A 21,565-nucleotide genomic window follows, 5' to 3' on the forward strand; every position below is an offset into this window, starting at 1 on the left:
TAATCTGAGCGTCAGTATGCCATTGGCCGTGGAGCGTCTCTAATCTGAGCGTCAGCATGCCATTGGCCGCTCACCGGCGGCTCTGCTTCCTCTTCCACGGCCAGGATGGACAGATGGCCTCTGGCTCACCCTTCCCAGAGTCAAACTGCTCCTGCTTGATTTTGCAGCATGCCCACAGAGATAATTATAATCATTTTGGGGGGGGGGGGGGTGAGATAAGAAAAAAAGTTACAGTGGGGCATTTGCAGTAGTGATTTACAGACAAAGCGCGAGCCATCGCAAGGAGCAGTGGTGCATTTAAAGAGAAGATTAATATGTCAAGATAGAGAAATACCTGCCAATGGGCTATGTGCATGTGTGTCTGTGTGCATGTGTGTGTCTGTGTGCATGTGTGTGTCTGTGTGTGTCTATGTGCATGTGCGTGTCTGTGTGCATGTGTGTGTCTGTGTGTGTCTGTGTGCATGTGTGTGTCTGTGTGTGTCTATGTGCATGTGCGTGTCAATGTGTGTGTGTGTGTGTTGATGTGCGCGCGTGTGTGTGTTGATGTGCGCGTGCGTGTGTGTGAGTGTGTGTGTTGATGTGCGCGCGTGTGTGAGAGTGTGTGTGTGTGTACTCAGACAGACCCAAGCCTATCTGGCACTTGGCAGTCTGCCAACTGTCAGGCATTCGGATTGGAACTGATTTCCTGCCTGATGAGAATGGATGATCCCCACCCTGACCAGACGACCCCCCCCAACCCCAAAACCATCCCTCCCCTTCATCTGCCAGTATGATCAGGCCCTTGTAGTTCAACGGGAAACATTTCACCCAAATAAACCTGCCTGAGCCTCCCGTTCCCTCTGAATTCCACCATCTAGCATGTCAGTGTCGTGGGCAGAGCTCTAAGATCCTGCATGGTGATGTCACCCTGAACATCAGCACATGTCACTGCAGGAACTCGCTCATTACAGCTACGCCGCTAACTGTCACCATTAGCGGGGCGCTAACCCGCTATGTGTGGTGCATGGTTCCCCAGGAGCGCCGTTGTGTCTGACGCAGGAATAAATGCTGACTAATTGGGCTACTTGTTCATTGATTGGGGTTCTTTTTCAGGGCGAGGAGCTCCATCTCACGTTAACGCCGCGCTGATTGCGCCGTGCCGAGAGACGGAGGTACGTCGCCTCACGCTTCAGCCTGAAGAGCCGCCTCTGAAGGACTGTTTTGACTGCTCTCGGTCCTCTAACAAGAGGGGAGTGATGGTGTTTCCACAAGGAGCGGCACGGAGAGCCGCGACAATCATTCTGTCCACGTTCAGATGAGACCTTCCCCTGCGTGATATAATCTTCTGCCTTGGGGTCCTTACAGATGCGTTACATTACAGATCGCCTTCCTTAAGTTATTGCACTGGAACTATTTCCGTTTCCAGAAGACATCTTCTTATCTTTAGTCTTAGGTCCATAGGCCCCATTTTCCATGCTTGGATTTTATTATCCTTCAACTAATAAAAAGATAAAAGCTTATTTTTCCTTGTTAAAAATGTGTCTAATAATAGACATTGAGTTCACGGGTTGCCACCCTCTGTGGATTTTAGGGAATATTTTAATTGGTTTTCACCTGATGTAGCGCCTGATGTATTTACCTATTCCGTTAATTACTACAATAAATAAATTAAATGCCAGGATTCAGCAAAACACAGCAGATTGTGGAGCCTTCAGAGATCAGAGCTGTGGACTGAGGTGCTTTTGCAAAGTCATAATGACCCAAAGCAGAACCTGTGCAGTATAGACAGACAGACAGACAGACAGACACACACACACACACACACACACATATATATATATATATATATATACACACATACACACACACACAGATAAACACACACAGACACACACACACATATACATACATACACAGATATACATACATACACACAGACAGACAGACAGACAGATATACACTCACCTAAAGGATTATTAGGAACACCATACTAATACAGTGTTTGACGCCCTTTCGCCTTCAGAACTGCCGTAATTCTACATGGCATTGATTCAACAAGGTGCTGAAAGCATTCTTTAGAAATGTTGGCCCATATTGATAGGATAGCATCTTGCAGTTGATGGAGATTTGTGGGATGCACATCCAGGGCACGAAGCTCCCATTCCACCACATCCCAAAGATGCTCTATTGGGTTGAGATCTGGTGACTGTGGGGGCCATTTTAGTACAGTGAACTCATTGTCATGTTCAAGAAACCAATTTGAAATGATTCGAGCTTTGTGACATGGTGCATTATCCTGCTGGAAGTGTACCCATCAGAGGATGGGTACATGGTGGTCATAAAGGGATGGACATGGTCAGAAACAATGCTCAGGTAGGCCGTGGCATTTAAACGATGCCCAATTGGCACTAAGGGGCCTAAAGTGTGCCAAGAAAACATCCCCCACACCATTACACCACCATCACCAGCCTGCACAGTGGTAACAAGGCATGATGGATCCATGTTCTCATTCTGTTTACGCCAAATTCTGACTCTACCATTTGAATGTCTCAACAGAAATCGAGACTCATCAGACCAGGCAACATTTTTCCAGTCTTCAACTGTCCAATTTTGGTGAGCTCGTGCAAATTGTAGCCTCTTTTTCCTATTTGTAGTTGAGATGAGTGGTACCCGGTGGGGTCTTCTGCTGTAGCCCATCCACCTCAAGGTTGTGCGTGTTGTGGCTTCACAAATGCTTTGCTGCATACCTCGGTTGTAACGAGTGGTTATTTCAGTCAAAGTTGCTCTTCTATCAGCTTGAATCAGTCGGCCCATTCTCCTCTGACCTCTAGCATCAACAAGGCATTTTCGGCCACAGGACTGCCGCATACTGGATGTTTTTCCCTTTGCACACCATTCTTTGTAAACCCTAGAAATGGTTGTGTGTGAAAATCCCAGTAACTGAGCAGATTGTGAAATACTCAGACCGGCCCGTCTGGCACCAACAACCATGCCACGCTCAAAATTGCTTAAATCACCTTTCTTTCCCATTCTGACATTCAGTTTGGAGTTCAGGAGATTGTCTTGACCAGGACCACACCCCTAAATGCATTGAAGCAACTGCCATGTGATTGGTTGATTAGATAATTGCATTAATGAGAAATTGAACAGGTGTTCCTAATAATCCTTTAGGTGAGTGTATATACAGTACATACATACACACACACAGCCTGGGAGAAGTTCAAAGTCACACTGACTCACCTTAACAGGATGCTGACATGCAGGCTGAGGGCGTCTGACCAATAGCATCATCTGACCCTCAGCTCCGCCCACCCCCAGCCTTGTGATTTTAATTAATCTTACCTAATTGTCCTAAGCTACAAACAATTACACAACTGAAAGATTGATTAATGCTAGTCATGCTACTTAGTAATTTGTTGCGGTTTCTTTGACAGGCATAAATCAGCCAAGCCAAACCAAGGGAATGAACATTTATCACCTGCACAAATGTAATTTTATCTTATTTTTTAATAACCTTTTGCATTAGTGCTTAAATAGTTATGACATCTAGATCATTATTTTGTAATGACTCAATCAAGAATAATTAACTCAAGTTGGCTGGAACAAATACCGGCACCAGGCTTAGGAATCCACTCCAGCGGGGAAATAATTGCTCTCAAGTTTTTGTCTCTGTTTTATTTTTTTTAATATTTAAAAGACATGTTGTTGGAGACACAGGAAGAAAAGGGCACAAAAAAGGGCCCTTCTGTAAGAAACCCCCCCTGGTCTCTCCGTGAGCAAGGATGCGGCCTCCCTCTCCTAGCCTGGTTACGAGTTCCCTCCTTTTCTCTGTGCTCTCTATTTTTAGAATGCTAAGGGGTAATTATACGGAGGACGATGACTCTCTCACAGCAGAAGGATGGGGCTTATTAATAAGGATCGCCTCATTGACTCCCCTTTGGTTTCACATCCGCTCTGTGTAAATCACCCTCCGTGGAGGAGGAGAGGCGGGGTGGCTGGTGTTATGGGTGGGGGTAGGGGAGGGGGGAGTTGAAATGTGCCCCCTAGATGTGTCTAGCGCTGCATGGATGGTGCATGTGTCCCATTCACACCCCTTGGCAAAGGGTATGATGGCTTTTCCCACAATGCACTGCATCATACACAGGGGGATGGAGGTGATGGGTATGTGCACATCACAAGGCTTAATTACATAATCGGTTAATTAGCCAATTATAACTGTAAAGGACCAGATTTTAAGAGCCACACTCTACAGGCCAAAGGGTAGATGTCATATTGCCAAATGTAGGTATTCAGGTGTTACTCATCTAGAAAGATTTTCACATTATTATTATTAATAACATTTCTGTTTTGCTATAAAACATGACATTTAAATCTTCAGAGTCATTTTTCCACCACATTGCATTCTCGTTTTTCCTTTGTTAAACATGTTTTCTATACACGTTATAAGTTTAATTTCATCCGCCTGGGTAGTTAATTAACCTTGGTGAGTGTGAATCAGTGTTAGCCTACCTGTCAGTGATCTCCTTACCTTCTGTAATTATTCCAGAGTTAGAGTGAGTGTGTGTGTTTGGGGGCTAGTCAGAGTTGGGGACCATGTGACCCTGTGTGCCCCCCCGGCTCGGGGTTTGAAGGGGGCTCAGGGCTAGCAGCTGAGGCAGAGTGCCGCTTGGCACAGCCCCCCCCCCCTCACGCTCTCTGCATAGCCCCTGTGGAACGCCACTTCTCTATAGATAAGCCTTAATTAATGTTCCTTTCCCAACAAAAGGGAGGCTCTTTTCCTCCAGGCTCAGGCTAACTCTCCCCACATAGATTAAAGCTGATGTGTTTGTCTCAGCCATTAAGCTTCAAAAGAGCCTCGGCGAGCCACACATCCTCCCTGCAACTCATCGCCTTGGCAACTTTGAAAAATTAAAAGTGCAGAGGCAAAAAAATTAGCTATAGGATGAAGAAAGAGTTGAAGTGGTGCCATGTTGCCGTCAGTCTTGGTCTGTGACGCTGATTTGTGCCTGTAGAGTTCAACTTGCAGTCTGAGTTTGTGCTGGTGTTCAGCTTGCAGTCTGAGTTTGTGCTGGGTGTTCAGCCTGTAACCTGAGTTTGTGCTGGTGTTCAGCTTGCAGTCTGAGATTGTGTTGGGTGTTCAGCCTGTAACCTGAGTTTGTGCTGGTGTTCAGCCTGTAACCTGAGTTTGTGCTGGTGTTCAGCTTGCAGTCTGAGATTGTGTTGGGTGTTCAGCCTGTAACCTGAGTTTGTGCTGGTGTTCAGCTTGCAGTCTGAGATTGTGTTGGGTGTTCAGCCTGTAACCTGAGTTTGTGCTGGTGTTCAGCCTGTAACCTGAGTTTGTGCTGGGTGTTCAGCCTGTAACCTGAGTTTGTGCTGGTGTTCAGCTTGCAGTCTGAGATTGTGTTGGGTGTTCAGCCTGTAACCTGAGTTTGTGCTGGTGTTCAGCCTGTAACCTGAGTTTGTGCTGGTGTTCAGCCTGTAACCTGAGTTTGTGCTGGTGTTCAGCCTGTAACCTGAGTTTGTGCTGGTGTTCAGCTTGCAGTCTGAGATTGTGTTGGGTGTTCAGCCTGTAACCTGAGTTTGTGCTGGTGTTCAGCCTGTAACCTGAGTTTGTGCTGGTGTTCAGCTTGCAGTCTGAGATTGTGTTGGGTGTTCAGCCTGTAACCTGAGTTTGTGCTGGTGTTCAGCCTGTAACCTGAGTTTGTGCTGGTGTTCAGCCTGTAACCTGAGTTTGTGCTGGTGTTCAGCCTGTAACCTGAGTTTGTGCTGGTGTTCAGCTTGCAGTCTGAGATTGTGTTGGGTGTTCAGCCTGTAACCTGAGTTTGTGCTGGTGTTCAGCCTGTAACCTGAGTTTGTGCTGGTGTTCAGCTTGCAGTCTGAGATTGTGTTGGGTGTTCAGCCTGTAACCTGAGTTTGTGCTGGTGTTCAGCCTGTAACCTGAGTTTGTGCTGGTGTTCAGCCTGTAACCTGAGTTTGTGCTGGGTGTTCAGCCTGTAACCTGAGTTTGTGCTGGTGTTCAGCTTGCAGTCTGAGATTGTGTTGGGTGTTCAGCCTGTAACCTGAGTTTGTGCTGGTGTTCAGCCTGTAACCTGAGTTTGTGCTGGTGTTCAGCCTGTAACCTGAGTTTGTGCTGGTGTTCAGCCTGTAACCTGAGTTTGTGCTGGTGTTCAGCCTGTAACCTGAGATTGTGTTGGCTGTTCAGCCTGTAACCTGAGTTTGTGCTGGTGTTCAGCCTGTAACCTGAGTTTGTGCTGGTGTTCAGCCTGTAACCTGAGTTTGTGCTGGTGTTCAGCCTGTAACCTGAGATTGTGTTGGCTGTTCAGCCTGTAACCTGAGTTTGTGCTGGTGTTCAGCCTGTAACCTGAGTTTGTGCTGGTGTTCAGCTTGCAGTCTGAGATTGTGTTGGGTGTTCAGCCTGTAACCTGAGTTTGTGCTGGTGTTCAGCTTGCAGTCTGAGATTGTGTTGGGTGTTCAGCCTGTAACCTGAGTTTGTGCTGGTGTTCAGCCTGTAACCTGAGTTTGTGCTGGGTGTTCAGCCTGTAACCTGAGTTTGTGCTGGTGTTCAGCTTGCAGTCTGAGATTGTGTTGGGTGTTCAGCCTGTAACCTGAGTTTGTGCTGGTGTTCAGCCTGTAACCTGAGTTTGTGCTGGTGTTCAGCTTGCAGTCTGAGATTGTGTTGGGTGTTCAGCCTGTAACCTGAGTTTGTGCTGGTGTTCAGCCTGTAACCTGAGTTTGTGCTGGTGTTCAGCTTGCAGTCTGAGTTTGTGTTGGGTGTTCAGCCTGTAACCTGAATTTGTGCTGGTGTTCAGCCTGTAACCTGAGTTTGTGCTGGTGTTCAGCCTGTAACCTGCGTTTGTGCTGGTGTTCAGCCTGTAACCTGAGTTTGTGCTGGTGTTCAGCCTGTAAGCTGAGTTTGTGCTGTTGTTCAGCTTGCAGTCTGAGATTGTGTTGGGTGTTCAGCCTGTAACCTGAGTTTGTGCTGGTGTTCAGCCTGTAACCTGAGTTTGTGCTGGTGTTCAGCTTGCAGTCTGAGATTGTGTTGGGTGTTCAGCCTGTAACCTGAGTTTGTGCTGGTGTTCAGCCTGTAACCTGAGTTTGTGCTGGTGTTCAGCCTGTAACCTGAGTTTGTGCTGGTGTTCAGCCTGTAACCTGAGTTTGTGCTGGTGTTCAGCCTGTAACCTGAGTTTGTGCTGGTGTTCAGCTTGCAGTCTGAGTTTGTGTTGGGTGTTCAGCTTGCAGTCTGAGATTGTGTTGGGTGTTCAGCCTGTAACCTGAGTTTGTGCTGGTGTTCAGCCTGTAACCTGAGTTTGTGCTGGTGTTCAGCTTGCAGTCTGAGATTGTGTTGGGTGTTCAGCCTGTAACCTGAGTTTGTGCTGGTGTTCAGCCTGTAACCTGAGTTTGTGCTGGTGTTCAGCTTGCAGTCTGAGATTGTGTTGGGTGTTCAGCCTGTAACCTGAGTTTGTTCTGGTGTTCAGCCTGTAACCTGAGTTTGTGCTGGTGTTCAGCTTGCAGTCTGAGATTGTGCTGGTGTTCAGCCTGTAACCTGAGTTTGTGCTGGTGTTCAGCTTGAAGTCTGAGTTTGTGTTGGGTGTTCAGCCTGTAACCTGAATTTGTGCTGGTGTTCAGCCTGTAACCTGAGTTTGTGCTGGTGTTCAGCTTGCAGTCTGAGTTTGTGCTGGTGTTCAGCCTGTAACCTGAGTTTGTGCTGGTGTTCAGCCTGTACTCAGGAAATACAGTCAGTACTGCCTTCCATTGCTGCAGGGAAACTGAGGAAGGTGAGGTGTGTATTACTGCCCCCTCCTACCGACTCCCCGCCCCCATCTCTCCTGTCATGGCGTCCTACTGTAGCTAACTGGGGGCCTTCCCCTGCTCGCACCCCCACCATGGGATTTCTCAAGCCCTCATGTCATCACTGACATTTCTTCAGGCTGAATTCCTGAGCTATGGGTCATGCAGGGAACACTTGTCCTGAAACAGAACCAGCTGAGGAGCTGACTTCCCGGTGCCTTACTCCCCCCCCCTTTCTCTGCCACCTAAGCACCTCCCTCATCCCACCCACTTCTGTCAGGCGTGCAATGAGCGGAGCCGGTTCCCCGCTCCTCCTCACTTCCCCCCCCCCCCCCGCTGCAGCGGAAGAAATGGTACAGCCCGCTGGTACAGCTCTTGGAGTGGTGTCATTGATTCCGTTGTAGCAGAGCAGTCGGCTTTCGGAGGCTGTTGTGGTGAGAACAGAGAGAGAGAGAGAGAGAGAGAGAGCGAGAGAAGGACTCCAGACTCCTGTTAGCTCCTGTTCCTGGCTCTGCTATCGTCTGGCTCTGCTATGACCCTGTTTAAAAGTGAGCACCGCAGCCCCCGACGTAAGTATGCCAGAGAATCTCCTCTGTTCCACCCCCCACCCCCCCTGCACTGTCTTTGTCTTTGTGGTTCTGAATGTTGTGGCAGCACAAGGTGTCCCCAGAACTGCGCTGCTGCCAGGCCAGCTGGTGCCGGAGCCAGAGGAGGCCGGTGTGGGTAGATGGCCACGGGAAAGTCTGCGGGTCTCTTTCAGCTAGCAGCTACCCGCTACCCGCTAGAGAAGGAAAGGGAGCAGAGACGTTTGTTTTGGTTTGGCTGTGTCTGCATGTATGTGTGTCTGTGTGAGTATGTGTGCGTATGTGCGGTGGTAGTCGGCAGCTGGGAGGGGGTTGTAAAGAGTCTGTCAGCTTTTATATGAGCAGAAATCACCCTGACCGTGGTGCCTGGGGCTAAGCAGGTCCACAGCTGCTAATCAGGCAGAGAGAGAACTCAGGGTGAGGAGGTGCCCCCCACTGGCAGAGTGGGAATGAGGAGGTGGGAGTGAGCCTGCCTGTCAGGTAGCGGGGGGTGTTACCCTGGACCGGTCGGACGCCTAGCGGGGAGGCAGGGGGGGGATCGCATCACTGGATAACAAGCACCAATCGAACGCTGCAGTGGCGCATCTTTTGTCTGCTCGCCCGCTGGTCCCGTCACCCATAAGGTCACTTCCCACCGTAGCCCAGGAGTCCAGAAGCCCCCAGACCCCCTTTAGCACCAGAACTACTGCAGACAAAGGGAGTCCATTACCTTCTGTCGGGAGAGAGAGCGGCGCCGTGAGAGCCGAGGTCAGCAGCAACGCCTGTCCGCCGGGGGAATCCGTCCTCCAGGGCGCTCTCCTCACAGAAGGGCATGTTCCAGGAATGCTGGATAAGTTAGGGCCGGCTTGTACTTCTCAGAAGTCAGCGTGTGTCCACGTGAGCAGGGCGGCAGGGAGCTGTCATTCCATCAATGCCATCAGAAGGCTGCTTACCGTGTAAATAGTCACCCCACACTATGGCTTCACATTCACTCTTAGGGTCCGGAGTTTTCTTTCAGACTGGGATCCTGAAGAACAGCCTTTTTCTGCTTGAGTGGACGTTTGATGTCTGGCTGCCTGGGTTTATTTCAGATTCAATTTTATAAACACTGAAGTCGATACATAGACCTTTAAATACCTGCATTGTGATATACAATTTCAAATGCATGCATGTGTCCTTTGACATCATTTCCATAGAGAATATGGCTGTATTTCTATGTCCATGAGATAAATATCAGCCTTTCTGGATGTGTTCCTGTCTTATATAAACGGCCGCTATGCTCTGATCTTTCTGCAGAGAGGGAACAACGTGTGGGAAACAGACGATGCCGGTTATCTGGCAGTTTTAGTTCCATATCATAGAGGCTTCAGAGTTTGGTGGGTCGTCGGTGGATGTTCAGGTTCTGTTGAGGTTGGGGGGATAATTATCAGTAAGGAGGCGGGGGGGGGGGGGGGGGGGGTGGTTACCCAGTATGGGCAGGATGTCCTCCCCACAGCAGGAGTGGCGAGAACGATCCCACACAGGACGTTCCCAAAGGAAGCCTGCCCCCCCGCCGGGTGCCCCTCCCATGGTGTCCCCGCTGGTGCACCGGCCGACGCGGGCATCTGTAGCGACGGGCTTCGCGGGAGACCGTGGCAGATGGCCGCCGGCTCGTCTTCGGGATGGGGATGCGGGGAGCGTGTGACGCGTTTCAGCGGGAGATAAGAGGAGCAGCCAGGGACATGGCAGGAAGGACATAAATCTAGCAAATTAAATTGGAAATCTTGAGGACATGGGCTTCCTCAGTAGAGGGAAAGTCCAACGCTACTGGCAGGTCTGGCTAGGGGAATGACCAAAAGGTCATGTTTTCTCCCCATCATGTTGAGGGGAAATTATGCAGGTTTGCCTCTCGTTACCTCTGTCTCCCTTACATTTTTTTACCATTCAGCTGGACTACACTTGGGCTTTGGGACAAATGGACAACATTACCCAGAATGCATAGCCATTTTATAATCCTGCTCTGAGCAAAGAGCATGCCAAAAACAAGCGGGTGGTGGGTACCTATAAAAGTGACAAAGTGATGCATATTACAGCATGGTGTTTGGTTATCATCATGAAGAGATGAAGAGCCCCCCCCCCCCATTCCTGCCGACAACATCAGAGGGGGCAGGGCAGCAGCTTTTGTGATGCATATCAGCAGACTGTCGTAAGCAGTTCAGATCCTGATCAGCACTGAGCACAGTCCCTGATCCACTGAACACCTTGACTGGCGTTCAGTATGATCTTCAGTCAGCGTTCAGGGCAGCTACAGCCCTGCTTCCTGACCAGGAGAGTAATAATTTTCTAAAACAAAAAAAAATGAAGGGCTCCTGTCACATGCGTGTGGCAGATTAACCGTAAAGGTCTGTTAGGGATGAGGCACCAGGACGGGTCTTCCACTGATAGTAGGGACATTTTGGTTTTAATACTCTCATTATTTCTGGGTACAGGTGTCACTGTGGGCCCCCCTCAGGAAATTAGAGATCGCATGTCATGCATTTTGGTAAGACTGCAGCTCCAGGTGGTTCGACGTGCTTCTCCTTGGGCTGCCTCCTGTGAATCCCCGAGGGGGACAGTTCAGATGACCTGTAAGAGAAGAAATAGCACCAGGTCACTGGACCCAAGGTCCCCTAGGCTTCTTGTGACTGAAGCCTCCTCCAAGCAGGAGCTGCCCACCGTGAATTGTCTTGCTAGCGACGTGACGGGATTTCCGGCTCTCTGGGGCATACAACCCTGTGCTGGAAAATTCTAGCAAATTTGTGGGGAAAGTGGGGTCCCCTATTCATATCAGTCCCGAGCTAACAACAGCCTGGATGACTTTTCCGGGAGATTCGGCTCAGCTAAGCCCTTAAAGCACCAGAGAGCAGACACTGCAGGAAGGGGGGGGGGGGCGTGCAAGGCAAGAGAGTGCCTGTGAGGTTTGGCTGAGGTGGCATCTGCGTAATTCTGAGTTTTACCAACACATTAAAGGCTGGGAGCAGACTGGGCAGGGTAACAACGAGCCTTGCGTGTGTAACGGGGCACACACAACCCTGTTACACGTGGAGCACTGGGATCCATGAGCCGGTCGCTTGTCCGTATCCGTGACCCAGCCGATCTCGGATCACCCTGACTGAGCCACAGCCTCCCATCTGTTCAGCTTGAGAGGGTTGCTTTTTCAAGTGTGGGAGTACTTTGGGGAGAATAAGGACTTTATTTTCAGGATTTTTACGAGACCAAGCGAAGGGGGCATTTCTCAACACTCCCCCCGCTTGAAGTGCTAATGAGCTGCTGATTAACCTTAATAGCCTGAGTGACACTGAACACGGATTCATTGAAAATGGCAAAATTGCAAACAAAGCATAATTGTAAAACATATCACTCATGTTGTTCCACCCTGAACGCACATTCAAAGACGAGCAGTTTCTTTGTCACTGGAGTTCTTTATCTGGGCACAGCAGCCTGGAATGTTATGCTTACGGATTATTCCGGAAATGTTAATTGTATTGCATGGCGTCCCTGTTTACCGAATGTAAGGAACTGCCCCCACCCCCCAGATGATGTGGGGTCGATCCGTCCTGCTGCGGCGTTCCTGATCAGCCCAACACGTTCCCGTGTATCCTGGCCACCTCACGGCCATGCTGCTCATCCCAGACGGCATGCCAGTGTGAAGGAACTGTGCATGCCGGTGTGAAGGAGCTGTGCATGCCGGTGTGGAGGAGCTGTGCATGCCGGTGTGAAGGAACTGTGCATGCTGGGGTGGAGGAGCTGTGCATGCCGGTGTGAAGGAGCTGTGCATGCCGGTGTGGAGGAGCTGTGCATGCCGGTGTGAAGGAACTGTGCATGCCGGTGTGGAGGAACTGTGCATGCCGGTGTGGAGGAGCTGTGCATGCCGGGGTGGAGGAGCTGTGCATGCCGGTGTGGAGGAGTTGTGAATGCCGGTGTGAAGGAACTGTGCATGCCGGTGTGGAGGAACTGTGCATGCCGGTGTGGAGGAGCTGTGCATGCCGGTGTGAAGGAGCTGTGCATGCCGGTGTGAAGGAGCTGTGCATGCCTCTGCCTCTGTAGGAGGGAAATGCTCAGACCCTTCATTTCCCTCATAATACAGCAGATTTGTTCTTTCCCAACAATGCGGCTTATCTGTGAAGCGATAGGGAGCTGGCAGTGTGGGTCTCTGTGTTTGTAAGTTTGAGTGTGTGTGTGTCTGTGGGTCATGTATATATTACATTGTGGGGACCAAATGGCCCCACACAGTGCCCAAATAACAGGTTTTTATCATGTTGTGGGGGCCATTTCATTAGAGGTTTCCCCATAGAAATTAATGGAGAGTCCCAACAAATATGTAATTACAAATATGTGTGTGTGTGTGTGTGTGTGTGTGTGGATTAGGTTTATATTGCATTGTGGAGACCAAATGTCCCCTACACTGTAATAAAAAACCTGATGTTTTGACATTGTGGGGACCATGTTTGTTTGGTTTCTTATGGTTATGGTTAGGGCTGGGTGGGGGTTAAGGTCATCAAGTTGGGATTAGAATTTTCCACATAGAAATGAATATATAATTACAAACCTGTGTGTGTGTGTGTGCGCGCATGGGTACATGCGTGTGTTTGTGTATGTGTGGGTGTGTCCATGTGTGTGTGTGTGTGTGTTTGTGTATGTGTGGGTGCCCATGACGGGTGTCAGGAGTACTTAACGTAAGACGGGCCCTGCTGTTAATTGTCCATTCCATTAGGCCAGGCCCATTGGCAGCCTGGGGGCCCCTCTCCTGTAAACGTGGGGCCCCTGTGACCAGCCATGAAGGATGCTGTTATACCTTGATGTCTCTCAGTCACCAGGGGCCACAGGGGTAGCCTTTGTGTGACGTCTCCTTGTCGAATGCTCACCGACCACCCTGTGAAAAAGCTGTGATCCTGTAGACTAAAAAAGCTGTGCAGGATGGGGGGGGGGCTATTCCCACTCTTTTTTCTCTGATCTCTCCTCCTCACACAGAAGACCCGTAACTGATAGACTTATCATCTCTGTGACAGTGGGCTTTCGGTGCATCAATCTTCCCTCCTCCGCCCCTGCCTGGAAATCGATGGCACAATCATGCCCCCCCTCGGCATGTAGCTGTATGATCCCATGCCCACCCCCCCACCCTGAGGTGATACCATGTAGACTGGTTGCCAGGCGTTGCAACTATGTCCTGTTCAGCCCCCCTCCCCCCAAAAGGAACACCAGAGGAAGGAGGTGCAGAGAAAATGCATCTTTTAGCAACCAAGGAAATGGAAACTTTTGACACAGCTGTCTGGGGTTTGCTGTCTTTTGAGGCTAAAGCGACCCCATCCTGGCCCAGCCTGGGCTCTAATGCAAAAACAGAGGGCTAATCAATGCGGAGAGCAGAGCCAGGCTCTCACTCTACGCAGCAGGCGAAGCTGGGAGGCGGAGCTCCGGCGTGGACGGCCGGGGGCACAGCTGTGCGCAGAGCCGCCTTGTGTATGCATGTTTATTCAGAGAAAGGTACAGGTGGGGTCAGCTGACAGGGAAGAGGGCGGGGCCTGCCTGACACACACTGTCCATTTGAAGTCCTGCAGCAAATCAAATATGGGACAGAGAAGCAATTAATTTCACAGTGGCAGATGGAGGGCAATTAGCGTCCAGAGAGTTTCATTTACCTGGCCCTGCTGTCGCCGTGGGACTTTGGAGCAGTCGGGAGGGTGAGACTCCACGCTCCATAAGGCCTGTGCATGTCCTCCGGTCAGCTTGGGGTCTGGGACAGTGACTGTCTGAGCAGGGAGGTGGATAGGAGCTGTCTGGGCTCTGTGTTGGCGGTAGGTTGCATCATCAGTTAGTGATCGGCATGTGTATGTGTGAGAGTGAGTGTGTGTGTGTTTATATGTGTGAGAGTGAGTGTGTGTGTGTTTGTATGTGTGTATGTGTGAGTGAGTGTGTGTGTTTGTATGTGTGAGAGTGAGTGAGTGTGTGTGTGTTTGTATGTGTGAGAGTGAGTGTGTGTGTTTGTATGTGTGAGAGTGAGTGAGTGTGTGTGTGTTTATTTGTGTGAGTGTGTGTGTGTTTGTATGTGTGAGAGTGAGTGTGTGTGTTTGTATGTGTGAGAGTGAGTGAGTGTGTGTGTGTTTATATGTGTGAGTGAGTGTGTGTTTATATGTGTGAGAGTGAGTGTGTGTGTTTATATGTGTGAGAGTGAGTGTGTGTGTGTTTGTATGTGAGTGTGTGTATGTGACAGTGAGTGAGTGTGTGTGTGTATGTGAGAGAGTGAGTGGGTGTGTTTATATGTGTGTATGTGTGAGAATGTGTGTGTTTGTATGTGTGAGAGTGTGTGTGTGTGTGTGTGTTTGTATATGTGTATGTGTGGTTTATGTAAATATTGATATGATATATGATTTATATGATAAAAGCCTGTTATTTTGACATTGTTGGGACCATTATTCAGTCCCCCCTAGGGACTAAAAAATGTGAGAAGTCTTGTATTTTGCTTGGTTACTTATGGTTAAGTTTAGGTCTTGGTTGGGGTTAAGGTTTTCATTGTTGGGGTTATAGTTATGCCCATAGAAATGAATGGACAGTCCCTGTAGGTGTAATGGCCAGGTGTCCTGATACTTGTGTCCATATAGTTTATGTGCGTATGTATGTGTGTGTGTGTGTGTGTCTGTGTCTGTGTGTGCATGTGTGTGTGTCTGTGTGTGTGTGCGTGTGTGTGTGTCTGTGTGTGTGTGTGTGTGTGTGCGTGTGTCTGTGTGTGTGTGTGCGCGAGTGTGTTTGTGTGACCATGCAGTTACCCATTACAGTCACTGTTCTGCACTGACTGTGACACATCTGCCATTTTTCCATGTCACTAACTTCTGTCAGAAGAACATGGAGATGTGTCCCTCTCAAGGCCCGTATCCTTTGTTATGGCTGATTGAAAGTGGAACATGAAATGCTGAGCGTGAGTGACATCACCCACACTGGTTCATCTTTGAAGCAAGGAAGTCGTGTTATTATTTTTAAGTGATTCTGCACGTGCCCCTACATCATTCTGCTGGGACCTTCTGCTGTGTGACCTGAGCCAAAAGCAGGTGCCTTCAGCAACAGGAAGTGCCTTTAAGTCACTGTTCCTTTACTATTTTACAAATTCTGGGCTTGTTTTACAGCAGTGTATCTCACCTCGGGCCTTGGGGATCCCAGACAGCCCACATTTTTGCTTCCTCCCAGTCCCATATGTCGACTGTCTAGCAGGAAGCTGGGAGGGAGCAAAAACGTGGACGGTCTGGGGTCCCCAAGGACTGGGTTGAGAAACACTGTTTTAGAGATCATAAGATCCCTCCTTGGCCAGTAGTAGGCACTGAAACAAAGAACCTTAATCAATCTGGAAGTATCATCAACATGGTATTTTGCCACACAGCACTGCTGACTGTTTTCTCGTTCCTCGCACTATTCTGTGTATTCTGTCACTCTAGACACCGTACTATGTCATGTCCCAGGAAGGTGGCAGCTTCTGAGGTTCTGGAGCACCGGTGTCTGGCTTAGATAATGCCATAAAGTACCTGAACCTCTTGACCCTGATCACGTGCTGTATGTACAATATGATGTTTGGAGGAGCATGCTGTCTGCCGTGTCTCTTCTCAGCATTGTGTGCTCTTTTGCAGACATAAGTATGACTGGAGAGCTCCATTCGGGTCGCCCCAAGGCAGGACCCAAGAGGCCCAGCAGCATGGTACACGGGTAAGTATCTCCTCCAAGAGCCTGGGTCAGAGAACCTCCCCACCAAACCCAACTCGCAGTATCCTATGGGTGTTCGTATCGCCCATCGCTATGGCAACACCACCTCCATTCCTGTGGCCAGTGATCTTTGGACTTGGAAAGTGGCTGCCTTGGTCACCATCTCCATTGAGGGAGGATGTTTAAGATCTTTAAGACTATGGCTGAAACTAAGCAGTTGTTGATGTAGTACAATGTAAAAGCACCTTATCAGATTCCTTAGAGTATTATATGTCTAACATAAGTGTTTCTGTTTGGTTTGGCCCTCGTGAGGAGCAAAGGGATGAATTAGTTGACTTCATGAAATTTGGGGATTGAGGTTCATGCAGGTTGTGATTTAGGGTTTATGGGCAATCAATAGGGAACTATAGGAAATTAGTGTCATTGGGTACATTAGGAGTTGTTCCTTTATCAAAGATCAAGCAGGTACTTCGACAGAGGCAGGTAGCCTGTGGCGAATGTCAGAAATCATCAGAAATCACCATGATAAGCACTCAATGTCGGCCTCCAGGCTGAGCCCTCATGTGGCGGCTGGTTCATGACGCATCATTCTCAACATCTTCCCTTTCTTTTGGACGCCTGTTGTCTTCATTTCTTGGTGTTAACCTTACCCAAAAACAACCTCACCCAGTCCCAACCTACTCCTTTGTTGGATGTTGTGTTTGTTAACCTGTTAGGAGTATGCTGTCACTTCCATTCAGTGGGTGTGAGCAAAACCGTCATTAATAATGCATGTGGAGACAACTTCTACATTTTCACTGGTGCGAAGGAAGCTCAGCCTGCCAGATGACCCATTCGGTCTCCTTCCTTCATCTCTCATCTCTCCTTCCTTCTTTTCTGTTCTTCTGCATCCTGCCCATCGCTGCGCTCTAGCCGTGGTCCAGCCATCCAGACCTTCAGATCCAAGTATGAAGGCAGACATCTACTATACTGTGACAATAATCGTTTAATCGTCTAATTTTCAGGCTACTAGGATGTGTGTCACCTAAACCTGTGTCTTATGTGGTCCTCAAAGCCAATAGGAAAGGGTTACTGTCAGCCAATGGAAACAGGTTCCACAGGTGACAGCATCTTGTGACGAATAGGAGCTGGTCACATGACAGGCCTCGGGGGGGGGGTTGGGAGACAAGTCATGCGTATGGACCAGATGCCACCGCTTAACGTACGGTCCAGCGCTCTGTTATTAAAGCGCATAGATGAATCGTAGCCGCAGGTGCATCTGCCTGTTGGCCCATAGGGTGATGGTCTCCTGGAATATTACTGGCGCTCGAAGGTCAGCAAATGTAGCAGAAAAACATGGAGCTGGAGACATAATATCAGATTAATGGAAAAGAAAGGCCTCAGTGTAAAGGTAGTGATGTCATAGTCATCTATTATACTAATATTGTAATTTTGAAAAAAAAAATAATAATGATATACTTTCATTTGCTGCTTTTCTCCCTAGTTATCACACTAGAATATTTTACTAAAGCAGTTTAGGTATTTTATGGGATTACTACAATGGGACTCTCCCAAGCCTTGACCCAACACCCTTCTGTTTAAGGTCTACAACCTTAACCACTCTGCTACCAACAACGTGAAAACAAAAAAGGCGCCCAAAAATGGAAGCTATTCCTCAGGCATGGACAGCTAGCCTAAAAGCCCTGAAGCAGTAATATCCAAATACATGATTCACTCTCAGCTGAGACACATTAAACTCATTAGCATGAAATAAATAATTAAACACACAAAAGATGATTACAATGCAACATGCAATCAGTTTAAAGTAAATAAGGTATACTGTATTATTTCAGGAAGTAATTAGTCGGAATTACCCAGCAGGTTGGCAGAGGAAATGTGATTTTGTAGTGTGTGGTGCTTTTGTGGGAACTGCTGCACCTCCGCAACCTGGGAACGTTGAGGTGCTTCCTGGGAAATGAGGTGTCTGGCGGCAGCAGGGTAATGACCCTCTCTGCCGCATGTGTTAGTCGCGATGCAAATGCAGCAACGGCTGCCCAGGTCACATCAGCTTTCTGGAGGGGCAGGGAATAGGCGACCCATCAAAAGGTGTGAGTACAGAGCAGATGGCCCCGGTGCCCTTTTGGCCAGAAAGGTGATCCTGCACGCCTACTCACCAGAGAACCTCTCCAGACCTTGACCTCAGTTATATTGGTACTGGCCCGTGAAAAAAATCTTAAGTGAACTTCCCAAGTTTGTGTTTCCATGATGGTGGGAACTAGCAACATTGCAAGGGAGAAGCCCAATAACAAAGCAGCCCTTCTCTTTCCTGTCCTCTTGTGTGTCACACGGCAGTGACTCCTAACCCAGTCCACGGGGACCCACAGACGGGCCACATTTTTGCTCACTCCCAGCTACCAAACAACCAAGCGATGGAGAACCCTGAATACCTGGGTGGAAATAAAAACGTGAACTGTCTGGGTGATCCCTAAGGACTGGGCTGAGAATCACAGTCGCACGGTCACATGACTGGCCTCGTCAGGACAGGCTGGAATGAAAAGACACAAAAGTGAACGAGTGCACTGGCGCTGTGGGACGGGCGGGGGGCCCGACACCTCAGCGTGGCCATATTCCAGGGCTTGGACCCCTCGCGTTCCTTAGCGATGTGGCTACTGAGTGCGGCATCTCGAATTGATCTCACCCCTCCCCCGCCTCCTTCTACGCACCCCCAGTGCATCTCAAATGGATCTTTCTGCCATGGGTCACAAAGACGGGCGGTGGACCTTATCAGAAATATTGTGGTGCTCGGGGATTCAGACAGGGAGACTTATCAAATGGGCAGGACAAAAATGGGCTGGGTGGGTCCCCACAAACACACCCTGAAACAAAGACACACACACACACGCAGCAATCTGCAGTCTCTTGGGAGCACACACCCCTGAGGCTCAGGGTGTGACAAGTCACCAAGAAAGAGAGAGCGAGAGAGAGAGAGAGATGTGTTTTGTCAGCCGCTTGGATATAATATTAGCAGACTGTACCTTCTGGGGCCATTTTAGATCAATCTGTCTGAAACATCTCGCTGGGAGAGCTTTGGAGAGACTGGTCAATACAGTTCTGTGTCCAGGCCGAGGATGAGAAAGCCGCAGGACGCCGGCTTGGGTTTTGTCTCCTCTTTAGATAGAAGAGAGGAACGACCATCTCAAAAGCTGTCTCAGTGCTGCTGCGGGCAACAAACAGGGGGACGAATACTCTGCAGACACAAATGGAGATTCGGCTAGATTCAGCTCCAAGTTCTTAGAAATTGTTTTCTGGCTGTAGTACAAATGGATGTTAGTTAATGTTTGTCTGAAGTGCTGCTTTGGCAGGGAACTTGACACTCACTTGTAGAAAACTCACTGTTGATGACTATGTCTATTTATTTGTTTGTAGTTTTATGAAACAGAGGCACTGGGATTGGGGCTCCTAACTTTCTGATGACTGCCGACTGGCATTACATCATTCGAAAAATTCACAGACTGGTAAAACTTGTCAGTATACTGGTGGATGATGGCGGGGAAAGGGGTGCCATTTAATCAGGACGTGCAAACGTCCAGGACCGTATAAATGGCATAGCTTGAAACTATATAGCTTATTTTTGTATTTTAACTTCCCCCAAACCCTAACTTTCTGATGACTGGTGGAATATTGGCACTGGTTTGTGGACCGGGGATTGGAATCCCCTAAATTACAGCACCGTATTTGGCTTAGGAATTAATTTGCATGTGTAATCCCTGTGCAAGATGCATAGGGATTGATTAACGTATACAGTAAGGTGTGTTCCTATTGGGTAAGGCCCAGCTATGGCTCCAGGCGGCCACGTGGCGAGGTCCGTCTCTGCCCTCTACAGCTTTACCAAAGTAATTACTTTGGCAGTTAATTCCCTCACCTGCCGTTCCAGGTGCCAGTCGGGCACCTGTGGAAACATTTTGGTACAATCCTCAGGGCTTCAGCGTTCGGGGGTTAGGCAACGTCGACGTGAGAGAAAATGGTGGTTTGTTAAGAAAGTGGCATGAGGGGGAGAAAGATCCAAGCGGTGGAGGTGCAGGTCCAAAAATGCAGGGAACCATCGGTCCCTTGGGCCTGAGACTGAGGTGGCATCAGATGTATACAAAAGGAGCCAGGAGTTCATTCTGTAACCACCCCCCCAGCCCCGATTAGGAAGTGTTTGCTTGCCTGAGCATGTAGTGCGTGACAGAAACACAGCCTGGGTCGTGCTGCTCAATCCCAAGCAAGGGAAGCTCTCCGGTCGGCTGGAGATGGATGTGGTGCAGTCAGCAGGCTATATACAGTATGAATGATGCACGGGCCATGTGCTAAACGTCGGCCATGCTCAGTGTGTGCCTCTGATTCTAGGTGGCTAATTTAACCGGGACACCGGGAACCAAAGTGTGTTCCGGCATGAATGTCCGAGGGAGCTGGGGGGGGCAGGTGGGGGCGTAATTCCAGGCTGATCCTAAGAGCGCTGCGGAGGTCTGGTGCTGCTGCTTGCTATGATGATTGTTTGGTTTAAGGATTTGAGTCGAGCCGGTTTATTCTGGATACGGTTCTTTTGTGACTTTGGATCCACGTGAGTTTGCGGTAGAGGTCAGAATCTGAGGGTGGGGGTGACCTTTTCTGCAGTAATTTGCACCCAGCTACATGTAGGGTGTTATTATATGGATGCTTAACTTGTCAATCCCCCCCCGCCCCCCGCCTCGTCTCGGCCCACAAAGCACTGTGGTGCTCTCCCCTTTCTCTGTGTCCGTCTCCCTTCATGAACCACTCTGCTCCTCCATGCCCCATTAAACACCATTTACTACCTTAAAGGCCCTTGAAGCGCACTCAGGACACACACACACATTGTCCTCAGGACACACACACACACTGTCCTCAGGACACACACACACATTGTCCTCAGGACACACACACACTCTTAAGATCCTTGGCAAATGCAACACGCTTCTCCTTAAGATGCACAGAAGCACTAACACACACTCTAAGCATACCTGTACAAAACATGCACAAACACACTCAGCCACATTACATGCGAGCACATGACCTTGAGAAAACGCAATAGTAGGAACACACATGTGCACAGTGACATACGGAGAACAACACAAACACACTGATACATATGTAAAAAATTTCAAACACAAATAACACACAGGCAGACATACATACATGTGCACATATGAAAACAATTACATACAAACACAGTTAGTCTATAAAAAGGCATTTCATTGCAAAGTGGCATTGTGTATGATTATGTATGTGACAAATAAAACTTGAAATTTGAAGCACACCCCTTTCCCGTCCACGCTGCCACTGAAAACACACTCCTTCATCGGTGTCTTTGCAGACAAACACATACTTTAGCACACACACACCCCCACGCACGCCATCGTTTTCCTGTCACACACACAAGTTCATACCCCCTTGACACAAAGCCAGACTGGATATGTGACATTCCTCCTGGTGACACAGCGCCTGTGACTTGCCGCGATGCTGACTGACCCCGGAGTCTGGCGTTTCCCGGCTGC

The 21,565-nt window shown here is 49.0% G+C and overlaps 1 protein-coding gene across 1 annotated transcript in view; it reads left to right on the forward strand.

The window, feature by feature from the left end:
* Positions 1-8,116: 8,116 nt before the first annotated feature.
* The window catches only part of LOC111832741 (RNA-binding Raly-like protein), a 48,752-nt gene continuing 35,303 nt past the window's right edge, over positions 8,117-21,565 (forward strand). Inside the window, exons 1-2 of the mRNA XM_023790410.2 lie at positions 8,117-8,336; positions 15,959-16,034. Coding sequence (XP_023646178.1) covers positions 8,300-8,336; positions 15,959-16,034 — 113 coding nt within the window. The 5' untranslated portion in view covers positions 8,117-8,299. The remainder of the gene's footprint in view (positions 8,337-15,958; positions 16,035-21,565) is intronic.

Source organism: Paramormyrops kingsleyae, chromosome 11 (genome assembly GCF_048594095.1).
Source record: "Paramormyrops kingsleyae isolate MSU_618 chromosome 11, PKINGS_0.4, whole genome shotgun sequence".
NCBI lineage: Eukaryota > Metazoa > Chordata > Actinopteri > Osteoglossiformes > Mormyridae > Paramormyrops > Paramormyrops kingsleyae.